At 42.9% G+C, this 14,516-nt stretch overlaps 1 protein-coding gene across 1 annotated transcript; it reads right to left on the reverse strand.

Moving 5' to 3' along the window:
• LOC8070063 lies at positions 10,738 to 11,936 on the reverse strand. The gene is made up of 2 exons (XM_002445427.2): positions 11,821 to 11,936; positions 10,738 to 11,694 (listed from the first exon to the last, which is right to left on the reverse strand). Exon 2 carries the CDS (start codon positions 11,681 to 11,683, stop codon positions 10,880 to 10,882), a length of 804 nt encoding a protein of 267 aa, XP_002445472.1. The 5' UTR covers positions 11,684 to 11,694; positions 11,821 to 11,936; the 3' UTR covers positions 10,738 to 10,879.

Here is a 14,516-nt window from a genome sequence, read left to right on the forward strand (position 1 = left end):
GGAGCCTTCCATTCTCATAGTTTTTCAAAATTTACCTTACCAAAGCACTACCCAAGAAAATAAATAAATAAAGTTATTTCCTTGATATAAAAAAAATAACGATAGAGGTAATATAGTGTGATGACCGAAATTATTTCTGAAGAATATCTATCATATCTTGGTACTCCTCTTTCTCTTTCCTCCAAGAGTCAAACACAGAGTAAGGGTGGATCACCAACAATATATCTAGTTGTTTATACATAGACGACATAAATAATTTATTAATTACACTCAATATGGAGTAAGCAAAATAAAATGTGTACAAGATAGTAACAAAACCTAAAGTTGTAAGTGAGAAGAGTATTATTATCCTGTCATGTTGTTTGTTCAATCTCTGTTTCTTGTTAAACCCGTAGACTATTTCTTCTTGTATGATATATGGGTCAATGAAACCAACATCAAAGATCATGTTTCTTCTTTGGTTGAGAATCTGTATTCTGCATATACTACAAAAGAATATAGTGAGCATAATTATCGACAATGAACAAGAGATGTTAATTATAGAAATAGATCATTTACAAACCCCAACAGCTAATAAGAGATTTGTCAAGGTATTTTAGGTGGTATAATAATTGGTATATTTTCTCGAACTCAATGTTTATCTTGTCCTCGCCATGGGAGTAATGCTGGTGTCTAATTATTGCAATGAGCACGCTCTGACCTTGTTTCGTTTGTTCCATATGTACCATTTGTTTAATCGGTGTTGTTGGTGTAAATAGTAGTTTGTAAGAGGGCTTTTATATAAGAATGAGAATATAAGAATAGAGTCTATGTTGGGAAGATAGCCAGAAACTTTCCCAAATTACAATATGGTATCTAGAGCCAGGGTTACCTCCGATAGTGGTGGCGGCGGCGTGTCCGCGTAAGCACCGGAGAAGGTGAGCAGGCCGTGTAAGTAGGCATCGCGTGCGGAGACACACGTGCAGGCAGAAGCACATGAGCAGCGCAGTGCAGGCACGACAGCAAAGGCCACATGCGGGCAGTTTTTGTGGGTCCTGCGGGCGGACGACCAAGCAGTGGCACAGGGGCCAGGGGGTGCTGTGAGCGGTGGCGGATCTAGAGAACTTTGGAGGAGGGTGCGATCATAAATAATGCACCTAGCCATCGATCACATGTTTATTTTTCCATGGCGTGGTGTGTTGACACTTGTCACCGATCACACGTTTTTTTAGACCATAATAGGAGTTTGCTAAAAAACCTTTTTTCTTTTGTACAGTGATCCGATACATTAGAATGAATGCCTCATAATATATAAAGGAGATGTGAAGTTACGGTCATGCTTGTAGTTTTTCTTCCTGGTCTTTTAGGGATGGTGCTTGTACCAATTTTGGTGCCTCGTCCAAACTAATATATGCATTACTTTTTATTTATTAATTCTACATCATTTTCTAGCTTTATCAGTTTTCCCATATTAAAGTCACAAAATGGATGTCTTTGGATGGAAAGTGGGCTGAGCAAACAAGCAACCAAAACCAATTTATTTGCTTCATCATTTTCATAAATGTCAATTATCAAACATCGGAGAAAGAAAAAAGTCTAATCCTAGAATCTGGACAAACTAGGAAGAAGGAAAGAACCACAAAATTGAAGACAACTTGGATGCTCATACTAACCGAAATTGGAAGAATAGAGAACTTTGGAAGTTGCTTATTTTGACTTTTGAAGGATGAACATAATAGAGAAGATCACAGCCAGGGCAATGGGGTGGACTATGATGTGCTCTTGGTGCCCTTGACCCTAATTAAGGCTACATGCTTAGCCCGCGCACAACAATGCCCATGGCCGATCGGCCATGGTTGACGACCAGTGGCAGTAGGTCACCATCCACCGGAGTTTGCGCTGTCGCTAAGGGGAGGCGATGCGCCGACAGTTTTGTGTGAGTTGAAGTGATAGCCGAGTTGTCGATGATTCCATGCGGACGGGAGTCTGGCTGATATTGGGCTATGTGTTGGGGAGTTGTGGGCTGTTGTGGTCTCTTTCGGTCGACTCAACAGAGTTGTGGGTGCAGACATTTGAATTCAGGGGGTGCGAATACCGTAGAAACATACATACTATAGCGTATTTCGTATTTTGGTCTGGGTGCGGCCGCACCCAGCGGCTTCTACATGGATCCGCCCATGGCTGTGAGGGGGCAGCACACCGAGGCTGAGGTAGGCCTAAGCGGGCGAGTGCGGACCTAGGTGCACGGCACAGAGAGCTGCACGGGTGAGCACATGTTGGTGTGCTGCGTGTGTGAACGGAGTAGAGGAGGTACACGAGCAGAGGAGATGCGAGCTGGCTGCTGCTCGCCGGTTGCTATGAAGTAAGTTGTTGTGACTGGAAAAAGGCAGGGAGAGAAGAGAGGTGCTATTATTGTGTGCTGCTCTGTAAGAAAAGAGGTGATGTTCCTGTGTACTGCTCTGTGTGATTGTTTTGTGCTGTTGTGTGGTGCTGCTATTGAGGTGCTAGGATTTGGTGATTTGGTAAAGGTGGAAGCTTTGCTTGTGAGTGTTTTGTGGTGATTTGGTTGGTTCTGCTTTAGTGCTTAGAGAGATGCCTGATCCAAAGAGAAGATGGACCGGAGAAGGAAGCAAAGAGGAAAGGGGAAGAGGAGGCAAACAGTGGTGGTTGTGGTGGAGGTGATCCAGTAATTACCAAGAGTGAGATGAGAAATGAGATGAGGTCCATGATTTAGGAGCTTTTGGAGATGGGTATGATTGGTTCTAGGATGCTAGAATTGAAGCTCCAACTTATACCAAATGATATGAAGCTAGAGGGAAGTAAGAATTATTTGAGTTGATCTAGAAGAGTGCAAGTGATCCTAGGAGGAAAAGGGGTACAACACTATCTGGCGGAGAATTGTTTTGAGCCGGCTAACAAGCTTAGCCCTAAGTGGAGAGTTTGGCATACAACAAACTCTACCATAGTGGCATGGTTATTGGCATCCATGTCACCATTTGTTAGTAAAATGGTGGAAGCTATGCAAACTGCAGCACAAATATGGAAAGTCCTGAATAACATGTATTCCATGCGAGGAAATATGATGGTGATGATGGAAATTCAAAACAAAGCTAGTGCATGAAACAAGCAGGGCGAGTGGAGCAATATGCTAGTGAGTTGTAATACTTGTGAGGAGAGCTGGACCACTATGCTCCACTTCATATGAGAGATCCACAAGATGCTCAAGATGTTCAGAAGTGGGTAGAAGACAGGAGGGTGACTCATTTCCTGAGGAACTTGGATCCTTAGTTTGAGACCCGAAGAGCTACCTTCTATCACCAGGATAGTCTACCTATCATGGAGGAGGCTATGTTAGCCATGGTTATTGAGGACAATAGACTGCGGATAATAAGCGATAACAATCCTGTAAAGTCAGCCTACACCAGAGTGGCGCAGAGGAAATGCTACAATTGTGGAGAGGAGGGACACTTTAGCTACAATTGTCCTCTTCCTAAAAACTATGATGGTAGGAATGGAACTCATGGAGGTTGTGGTGATGCTCATGGTTATCAAGGAAGAGGCCGTGGATGTCATGGAGGAGGATGTGTAGGTGGACATGGCAGAGGCCATGGTGACCCTAAAGCCAATGCTGCTACCACGGAGAGTACGTGGTCCTCAAGTCAATGCTACTACCATAGAGGAGATTCCATCTCTCACTTTGACTAGGGAACATGTCTAGTAGTGGGAACAATGGTAGAAGATTAAAGCATCTAAAACCTCCAACACTACTCTAGTTGGTTCTTGAAAGCCCTAGTTTTGTTTTAGGTAATTGATGAAACCCAAAGTACTAACCTCTATGCTAAGTGTGTAGATTAGATGAGGTTGGTACATGCCAACTAATAGAGCAAGATATCATCATTTTGATGATGGCGATGACCACAAGATGATCAAGTGCTCAACTTGGAAAAGAATAAAGAGAAAAACAAAACCCTATGAAGATTAAGACAAAGGTAGTACTTAGGGTTTTAGTTTTGGTGATCAAGACACCATAGAGGGTGTGATCATGTTTAGGATAGATAGCCATACTATAAAAAGGGGAATTCTTTAGCTAAGTAGTCTATCGACTGCCACTAGGTGACATTGTTCATGTGCATGTATTTAGAACCTAGTGAGCTAACTTAACTCCTTCAAAGAAAATGTTTGTGAAAATACTAACACACATGGTGGTGTTGGCACAGTTTGAGAAGGAGGTGGAGTTTGAAGGGTAGAGAGGGGTTTAGGATCCTCACTCACTCCGACTGAGCTGGCAAGGCAGGATTCAGTGCTTTTGAGAAAATGGAATGCATATTTTCCATTGCACTAGTGGAAAGTGTGGAAACACTCACCAAACGCTGGTTGCGGAGGCATCAGACGCTGGCCCAGCGTCTGGTGCTTTGTGACTTAGTGTCACTGTTCTGAGCGAAGTGTCAGAGCGTGTCAATGAAATCGGTAGTCTTCCTAGGGGTATGCCCAAGGTAGTAGATTGTTGGTAGACAGGTGCGCAAGCTACGAACTAGATGGTGACGCAAGACATAGATAAGGATTTTATCCAGGTTCGGCCGCCTTGAGAGCGTAATACCTACGTCCTATGTATGATTGTATTGATGATATAAGATGAGTTGAGTTGTGTTCTCTAGGGGACCTCTGCCCCTCCTCATATAGTATGAAGGGACAAAGCTATAAGTAAAGTATCCTATTTGGTATAATATCTTCTTGTAGCCTTACGGGGCACGCCGACCAGCGTCGTGCGCCGCACATCTTTATCTTGTGGGCCGGGCTACCTCCAATGGTGTGGCCCATGTCGAGCCATGAGGGTATAGGGGTTTATACCCCCATAGCTAGTCTTCGAGCTCCATGTATTATGATGTGACACACTATCTTGAGCTTCTTCGACTAGCATGGACGATAGTCGACCACAGTTGAAGCTTAAGAAGCAAGTTGTCTGAAGAATACATCTTTGCTTTATTATTTACTAACTCCTTGCTCTAGTATGTTTGTAGATTTTTAATAATTGCTATTCACCTCCTGTCTAGCCATATTAGGCTTCAAGTGGTATTGGAGTTGTGGTCACTATTTATCAAGGCTTAACAACCTTTGGTGCAAGATATGGCTCAAATAGTGTTCAACCATGTTGGGAGAAAACCACCATTCTTTGATGGCACAAGCTCTTTTGACTATTGGAAGAGAAAGATGAAGATGTACCTTAGATCAATCAATGATAGAGTGTGGGAAGTCACCGAGAATGACAGAGTGTACCCCATCTATTTGTTTATCATCTATTTTGCTTGTTCCTTCTTTCCTAGTCAATCTCCTCTCTGTTAGTTTACTTGTTGATCAGTTCAAATGCATTGTTATATTTGATGAAAATCTTTGTCTTTCAGGAGAAGAGGACATGGAGAGTGATTAGGACTAGAGTCAAGCATAATGCCTTGTGGTTCATTAACCAAGCAGAGTTAGCATTGGCAGCAGATGTTAGAACATGTGCCTTTTGAAAGCTTGAATAAATTGTATCTTGATGTTTTTAGAATATGGATAAAACCAAACTTGTTTGTGATGCCTGTGAACTTGGGAAACATACAAGATCAACATATCCTGGTATTGGTCTTCGTAGTTGTGAACCTTTTATGTTAAAACACTCTAATGTTTGGGGGTCCTTGCTTAGTTACATCTTTGAGTGGATTTAAATGGTTTGTCACCTTTATTGACTGTTATACCCACATGACATGGATTTGCATGCTTAGGGGTAAGCATGAGGTCCTTTGATGTTTTCAAGATTATCATAAGTTGGTTGCAAATCAATTTAATGCCAAGATTTGAATTATCCACACTTATAATGGAAAGGAGTATGTGAACAATGAATTTGTGACATATCTTTCAAATCATGGAATTATACATCAAATTACTTGTCCTAATACCCCACCACCAAATGATGTCTGAAAGGAACAATCAGAGATAGCAAGATCACCGATGTTTCACATAAATGTGCCTAAATATCTTTGGAGAGAGGCAGTGCTAATAGTAGCATATTTAATCAGCCATAAGCCATCCAAGATTTTTGGTATGAAGTCACCTGCTGAGCTTTTGTTGGGACAATGGGAGTTGAAAGTACCACCCAAGCTATTTGGTTGTGCTTGCTTTGTTAGGGACCATCGACCTTCAGTAGGAAAATTCGATCCTTGTTGACAGTAGATAAGTGTCAATTTTAACCGTCAACGAAACATGAAAAAAGACCTATATATATATATATCATCTAGATATAGGGGTTACACTGACAGAATTTCATGAGTTTTGGTGAATATCAATTTTTGCAGTGAGTTATCACAAAATGACCATAGAAGGCCCACATGTAAGGTTTACATTGAGAGAAACACCCACGCATACCCCAGATCAAGATGGCAACGAGGCCGCGATACCCGATCCCCGACGGGGATTTCATCCATTAGGAGATGAAAATAGACTGTTTTCCATCCCCGCGGGGACGCTAACAGGCGAAATTCGTCCCCTGTCGGGTGAACCGGGGAAGGTAGCGTTCGTTAGGTCCCCGTCCCCGTCACCCGTCGGGGCTCTGTTGGGCACCATATGGCTATCACTGCCTCACTGGGTCTAAAGAAGCCCAACAAAAACAAAGTGGCCCAACTAAAAGAAGCCATATAAAAAGGATCTCTAACCCTACCAGAGTAGCACAACGCACACTCCCATCCAGCCGCCGTTGTGCTTTCCTCTCTCTCTGCTCGTGACTTCCTGAGTGCGCCCTTCTGGCCTACTCCTTCTTCGGCTCTCATTGTCCATTCGCAAACGGCAGGTCGCAACTGGTGAGGCGGTGACCCTCTTCCCTCTCCACTCTGTGCTCGTGGCCCTCTTCCTTCTCTGCACGCGACGCGATGCGACGCGCCCCCTCTGCTTGTCTATCACTGCTTGCAAGTTGCAACTTGCAACCCCTGGTGCCAGCGGGTGAGGTGGTGAAGCATCTCTTCCTCTTCCTCTGTGAGTGTAGAAATCAACCTGTCACCCGTCAGCAGATCTATTGAATCCAAATCTAAGGAAGCAGTGAAACAGTGGATCTTCCTGAGAAGAAGGCATTCGAGGGTGGAGTCATTCATGTAGAAGGATTTTTTTATATACAGTTGTTGTTGCTATTATTGATTCATGTCAACTTTTACCCCAAAAGATGTCAAATTCGTGTCGTGTTCTTCCTTTTTCTAATGATGTATTGATATTAATATGTCATGTGATTTCAGAGATGGGAATCCCGTTGGGGATTTGATACTTGTTCGGGGACGGGGATATTTAGTCCCTGCGAGTGGGACGGGGAGAGGTAGCGGCAGATTTTTATCGTAGCGGGGACGAGAACGTTCTAGCCAAATCCGTCGGGGATAGCCCCGATGCCATCTTGAACCCCAGAGAACACTAGAAGATACGAGGAGAGGGGCCACCAGAGGTAGGACCCACCTATCATAGGGATGGGGCGGGCAGCGCCCGTTACATATTATTTATATTTATCTTTTTTATAAATTTAAAGTCCATAATTTATTTTATTGATAACTATGTGTTTACAGCCAAAATTATCTATTTTGTTAAGTTGTCAAAATGTGGAACAGACTCTAGCATTGCGTTCCCCTCGTCGAGACGATCAAAAAACATATATGGGATGTCTAATTCGGAGTCCGGATGAAGAAGTTATGCCCTTGAGAAGATGCTCCGAGTCGGGAGTTCCGACACATGTCGGGAGTTCCAACAAACGTCGGAAGTTCCGACCCGACTTCCGACTTTGACTTCCGGCAGACCTAATAACTGTTCGGATCTGACCTCCGGGATTCCGATCTGAACTATTCTAAACTCGTGGGAAACTTGGATTATAAGACTTGGAGAGGTTTCCTACTAGGATAAGACCACCCCTCTCTATATATATGAGAGGATCATGACCGACTGAGTCCCCATCTATCCAATTGACATACAAACTAATCAATCTACTCCTTTACCCCTTCTTCTCTTCTCCTCCAACCTCCATGTTGTTCGTCTCTTGGTCTGACGACCAAGGATGACGCCCTAGGCTTGCTAGTCGACCTAGGGCAACCGCCGACGTCCTTGACCTGACGAGGTCCCTCCCGGGCGATAGCTTCTGCAGTTTCTTTACTAGTTTGCCTGAAAACTAGCCGGTTCTTCGTCACACAAGTACGTTGGTTATCCTTTGGTGGTTTGCTTGTAAACCTCTCAGTTCTTCACCACGTAAGAGTGAGATTCCCGCTGTGTTCTTCAGTCCGTAGGGACCCGGACGTCCAATGCCCTTTCTGGTGTGTGATTCGGACCACATCCGACGTCAACACTATGACATCTATGGTACTAGCATATACCCGTGCGTTGCTACGGGAATAAAATTTCAATGCACAATAATATAAAAAATTATACCGAGTCAAAATATATAGACTAACATACTATTCCGATCCACTTGCAAATAAAAAAGCACAATTTCTAAAAAAATCATCTCGCCATATGTATTATCAATATGTACTTTTTTATTTTTTCTTGGCCGCCGCCAGCCCTGGCCCACCCCGGTGACTCACTGCGTCTCGCCAACGCCCGCTGCGTCGGAGACGTCGTGCTCGAGTTTGGCCCGGGCACCCGCTTGCTCACCGTCACGCTGCTACAGGCAAACGCTACCATCTCCACTGTCGAGAAGGTCTATAATATTTGCTTTGCGTGTTGTTTCCATAGCTGGGCTGTGTTTTAAGTGCCGGTTGCTGAAACTTATAGAGACCTCCTGAAACGAATTGGAATTGTGTGAAATGGTTCAACGTGTTTGGGTGAAGAAAGTAGGTGATGCAATACTATCATTGATGAGTCAATAACTGCGAGTTCTCCATTGTCAGTTAGTAATGTTGTAACATCGCTAAATAAATTAGAGAACATTATATATATATTACGCGAGCATCACTAAATATATCATAAAACATCATCTGTATATTACACGAACATCGCAAAAAACACCATAAAACATCATCATGTATAGTATATGAACATAGCATCTCATAAAATACAAAAATTTAAAAATAAACATTTAATAAATAAATAATTAAGTAGTATAAAATATAAAATAAAAATAACTATAAAATACATAAAGACAAAGATAAAAAGGGTAAAGAAAGAAAAGGAAAAATAATAAAATATAAAAAATGAAATAAGACAAACAATTAATTAATTATAGTAAAATCAAAAAAGATATATAAAAAATGAAGGGAATAATGTAAAATAAAAAATAAACAAAAAATACAAATACAAATAAATAATTAAAGTACGAGCAAAAATAAAATAAGATAAATAAAGATATAAAAGTTAGAAAGAAAAATAAAAAAAATCACATGAAACAAAAGAAATAAATTAAAATAAATTAACAAAAGGAAATAAAAATTAATAAGAAAAGGAAATGAAAGAAATAAAAGGAAATAAAAGAAATATACAAAATAAAAAAGAATAATAAAAAATCAAATAAAAAAAAGGAAAAAAATGAAGCACGGAAAGAAAAAAGAGATAGGAAAAGAAAGGAAAAGAGAAAGAAAAAAAAAAGAAAGAAATGAGAAAATATGAAAAAAAAAGAATAAAGTTGAAAAAGATAAGAAAACTTACGTACACGAGAAGAATAAGAAAAAAGAAAAAAGAAAGAGAAAAGAAAACAAGAAAAAAGAAAAAAGAAAAAAGAAAGAGAAAAGAAAACTTACCTACACGTAATGCTGCAATTTGCGCTCAGTTCAGTTCAGCTGCAATTCCCGCCCGAGCTTAGTTCCCGCGAGCGTTGCGTGTGAGATGTGAGCGTGTGGAGGCCATCTGTCAGCGCAGTTCGCTGGAGCGGAAGGGGCACGCAGAAGCTAGGAGGCACGTTGAAGGGGTGTTGACGTCTCCTGTTTCATCTTTTTAGGAGTGAGATTAGATAAAAATGTACTAAAATTTGTGATATTTTTTGTTTACTGCATGGATCTACATATGTAGAGTTGAACAAAATTTGTTTTGTAATTTTTAGTTTTTTCTATGAATTACTACGCATTTATCAATTTTCAGCCAATTTAAAGAATAAAAGAAAAGTAAACTAATAGAACAAACAGTTTGCACCTAGGCTCCTATACTTTCTTTATTCTCAACGTGTTTTGATGTGTATAGAAGATTTTGCACCGGAAATCCTAGAAAAGCTTTTATTCTTTAATTTTTTTTCTCTTCCATACAGCGTAGCCACGGGCCGACCGATTCCGGACGCCGACAGATTGGGGATAGGACAAACACTTTGCACCTAGGTTCCTATACTTTCCTTATTCTCAACGTGCTTTGATGTGTATAGGAGATTTTGCATTAGGAACCCTAAAAAAGTTTTTATTTTTTTTTCCTATTCCACTGGTCGACCGATTCTGGAAGGGACAGATTGGCGGACAGAAACAAATTGGCAGACTGAGATTTTCATGATTAAGTATTAGAAAAAAGATACATCTGTGCATATAATGTGCAGAAAAAGGCATGTTACGAATTATAGAAAGCATATTATAGGAAAAAATAAATGACACATGTAATGGTCAACCTTATCTTGGGGAGATATTGTGAATAATTGTGATTACCAAATTTTTAGTAGGCGAGAGACATTGATGGTATGAAGCCATGTGAATGTTGTCTTTTTATACTGAGTTGGTTATTTAACCTAAAATCTTTTATAGTTTAAGATAAATTTTGAATGGTTGAACACCTTAATTATATTCGAGCATGGAAGGGAATACAGTTCAATGGTTGCTAAACAATAAACAAAGGCTACAACAAGTACACAATAATTCAATCTTCAAATCAGTGAAATACATAAAAGCCCTGTAAATCAAACAACTCACAAAAATAGTAAAAGAAATCCTACTAATTAGTACTTTTTAGGAATTGCAGATATCAAGGCGGCTGGATTTGCAAAGATGATCGCGATGATGATGCTGGCAACACTGCCAGCGATCCTGATGAATTGGTCCAACCCGCCGCTGGTCTGGCTGTTCTTGCAGATCTGCAGCAGGCCGTCGATGTCGGTGAGACCGACGTGAAGGTTCTGGGCGCCGCCGCTATGGTACTGGTTCTCGTAAGCCGTTTCCCAGATCTGGTAAGCCGTCTTCTTCAAGCACGCCACGTGCATGTCATCTACGCCATCCTCGCCTTCGAAGCGGTACGCCCAGTACCGGCCGTCGTCGCGGTGGCCGCAGATGCAGCACCGCCGTGACGTGCTCGGGCGGAGCACCAAGGCGTGGCCGTCCTTGCAGATGCGCTCCGGCAGGGTCGCGCAGCACGGGTGGAGGTCTAGGCCTCCGCCGCCCTTGTTCTTCTCGGAGCAATGGTAGACGAACCCGTGCGCGGGCTCGCCGCAGGCGTCGCAGATCGTTCCATTGACGGGCGGCGGAGGCTGCTGCCGGAACTTGAAGACGCGGTTGCGGAACAGTGGGTGCTCGATGGTGTCCTTCCGCGACTCCGCAAGGGCGCAGCGTGTGTGGAGGTCGAATCTTCGGCTGTGGCTGCTGCCGCAGTCGTCGCAGGTGTACCTTGGCCCGTTGCCGGGCTCGTTGCAGCCGTCGCACTTGAAGGGCGCCGCGTGCGCGTCGTCGCTTGTGACCAGCTTGAGCTTGTGCGCCGGGTGAGCGGTGTGGGCAATCTCCGGCGGGGGATCCTCGAACAGCTTCGTCATGTCTCTGGGCCCTGCAGATGGACGAGTATAAAGCCGTGGTAATAAGTGACAAACGAGCTATATATATATATATATGTTGACATATGTGGCAAGCATGCATGGTGCATGCAAAATGGAGTATAATCTTGGAGACGTACGTGGAGTAGCTAGCAAATTACTACTGCTCGGTGGTCAGCCAAAGTCCCAAACCAAGGAGGAGGCAGAAGAAGGCGCAAACTTAATTAAGAGAGCAACTTCGTCTCAGCAAAGTTAGCTACTGGCTTGTACCTAAGAAGAAGAGGAGATGGGGCCGTACTTATAATCCGCTGAATAAGCAGGATCGTCTTAAGCTAAGTTCTTCGGTCAAGACGCGTTCGTATATGCAATTTCGTTGCACTTGTGCATGTGCATGCATATGCATGCGTACGTAATATCTTCGTCCTTACTCACTATAAGGTATACTACACAGGTAGCGGACTAATTCAGTTTACTTGATGATATGATATGATAAGTCCGCATGTACTGTACTGCATATCCATGGCTCCATGCGCATATTGCATATATGAGCTTAATCGCCACATGCACTTAACGAAGAAGTAACGCTTACTCCTAATTGACTTCGTGGTACGTCCAAGTCACAGGAATGGGTAACTGCTGTGTGGATGCCGCGTATGGCCCAATCTTCTCCGGCCGGCTAGCTCGAACAAGTCAAACATAACATTAATAATATGACCGACTGATTCCCAGGAGCTGCAGGATTGATTAGACATGAGAGTATAAACAGTCATATTCTTCTGGAGTGTTTGAAGACAATTATTAGATGTCGTCGTCTGTACACATGTTGCTACTATCATCCGCGGTGACCGACCGGCCTAAATTGACCTGTCATGTCCAGCTAGTCCACGGCTACCAGTACTACGTACTACGTATTAACCCCCACAAAGATGGACGGCTCCCTCGAAGGAAGCATTGTCCACGTCGCTGAAAAATCCCATGAATGTTGGATTCTGTGTTCAACTGTCTAGATTTTTTAAAGCAGATTCTCACTTATGACGGCTTCTTCTGCTTCTCATTAGCTTCCCCTGCTTCTTCTCTGCTCCCCATACTTCTCTTTAGAATCCGGCAAACCAAATATATAAGGTCGCTCAAGCCTCTTCTTCCAGATTCTTTCCCCTTCTGTCTCTCACACGTCGTTCTCTCTCCCTCATCCTCCCGATGCTACGAGCGACGGCGCTGGGGTCAAGCGGGGCGGCAGTGGCGAGCGCCGCCCTCCTCCTCCTCCTCCCCTTCCTCTCCTTCTCTCCCCTTCAATACCGAGGCAGTCACAGGCAGGGTGAGGCAACGGCGCCCCATCCCCTCATGGGCTGCAGCAGCGGCGTGCACTAGTACAGAGAAGCTCTATACTGGCGGTGGAATTTTATTTTTACAGGCGGTTTCAATTATAGAACGCTTGTAAAAATAAATTGGCGGACCCAACTCAAAAACCGCTTGTGAAAATCAATTTTCACAGGCGGTTTTCCTAATAAAATCGTCTATAGAAATTATGTATTTCCACAGGCGGTTCTCCTAAGAAACCGCCTGTAAAAATCATATTTCTACAGGCGGTTTCTTAAGAAATCCGCTTTTAGAAATAATTTGAAATTGATTTTTTTGAGTTTTTCAAATAACCTCGTTTGAAAAAACCATCAAAATGAAAGTTGTAGATCTCGAAAAGTTATGAAACTTTGTAGTTGATAATTTTTTCATTTGAAATCATCTTGTCGTCGAAAACTACGTTTGAATTTCTCAGATTTGAAACATAAATTTTGTAAATGACATCGGATGGAGAAACTAACAATATAAAAGTTGTAGATCTTGAAAAGTTATGAAACTTTGTAGTTGACAACTTTTCCATTGGAATCCGTTTAGGGCCTCAAATAATCAATATATGATCAGTTTAGGATAATATGTGGGGAACTAAACTCTAATATAGACACAACTGAGTGATAGGTGGAGTGCTAGAGGAGGCTACGCGCAAGGGCAAGGTCTCAGGTTCGAATCCCACCGGCCGCGAAGCGGGCGATTTTACGTAAAAAAAAGCGCGACTTCCGACTTCGATGGAGACAGGCGGGCGATTAGCCAGTGGGTCTTCTCTATAATTTTGTATTTTCTATAAAAGATTTCTACAAGCGCACCTGTATAAATGGACTTCTACAGGCGGTTCTCAGTTACCCGCCACAGGCCAACAGCACAGGCGGTTTGTCAATCCGCCTTTAGAAAGGAGTTGTGAACCACCTGTATAGTACTTTTGTATAGTACTTTTGGGTACTAGTGGTGCTAGGGCTAGTGGGGTGCGGCGGCCCCCTCCCTCTCCTCATCCTCCATGCAGTCTCCTTGATGCGTCTTCGGCCGGGTAACGTGCGCTCCTTTGGTCAGCGAAACTTTAGGTATTGGGGAGACCCTAATCTCCGGTGTGTGCTATTTTCCCTTCTCAACTTTCCTAAACTCCCTCTTATTCATGTTCTTTACTGAGGCTTGATTTGCTCTGTTCTGGATTGTTCCAGGAAAGGCATCATGCCATAAATTTTGAAGCAGATATATGACGAATGTAACTAAACTGCTGAACAACCGCTGATTGGAAAAGGGCTTTCCTGGCGAAACTGAGGTACGGCCAGTGGCATATCGGGTGCTGTTTATTTTCATGACCATGCTGCACGACATGGTTCCCTCGAAGGAAGCACCGTCCACGTCGCCGAAAAATCCCATGAATGTTGGATCCGGCGTTCAACAGTCTAGATCTCTCAAGCGGATTCTCATCCGTGACGGCTTCTCCTGCTTTTCATTATAGCCTCTCTCGCTTCTCATCTGCTCCCCA

This window comes from Sorghum bicolor, chromosome 7 (genome assembly GCF_000003195.3).
Source record: "Sorghum bicolor cultivar BTx623 chromosome 7, Sorghum_bicolor_NCBIv3, whole genome shotgun sequence".
Classification (NCBI taxonomy): Eukaryota; Viridiplantae; Streptophyta; class Magnoliopsida; order Poales; family Poaceae; genus Sorghum; species Sorghum bicolor.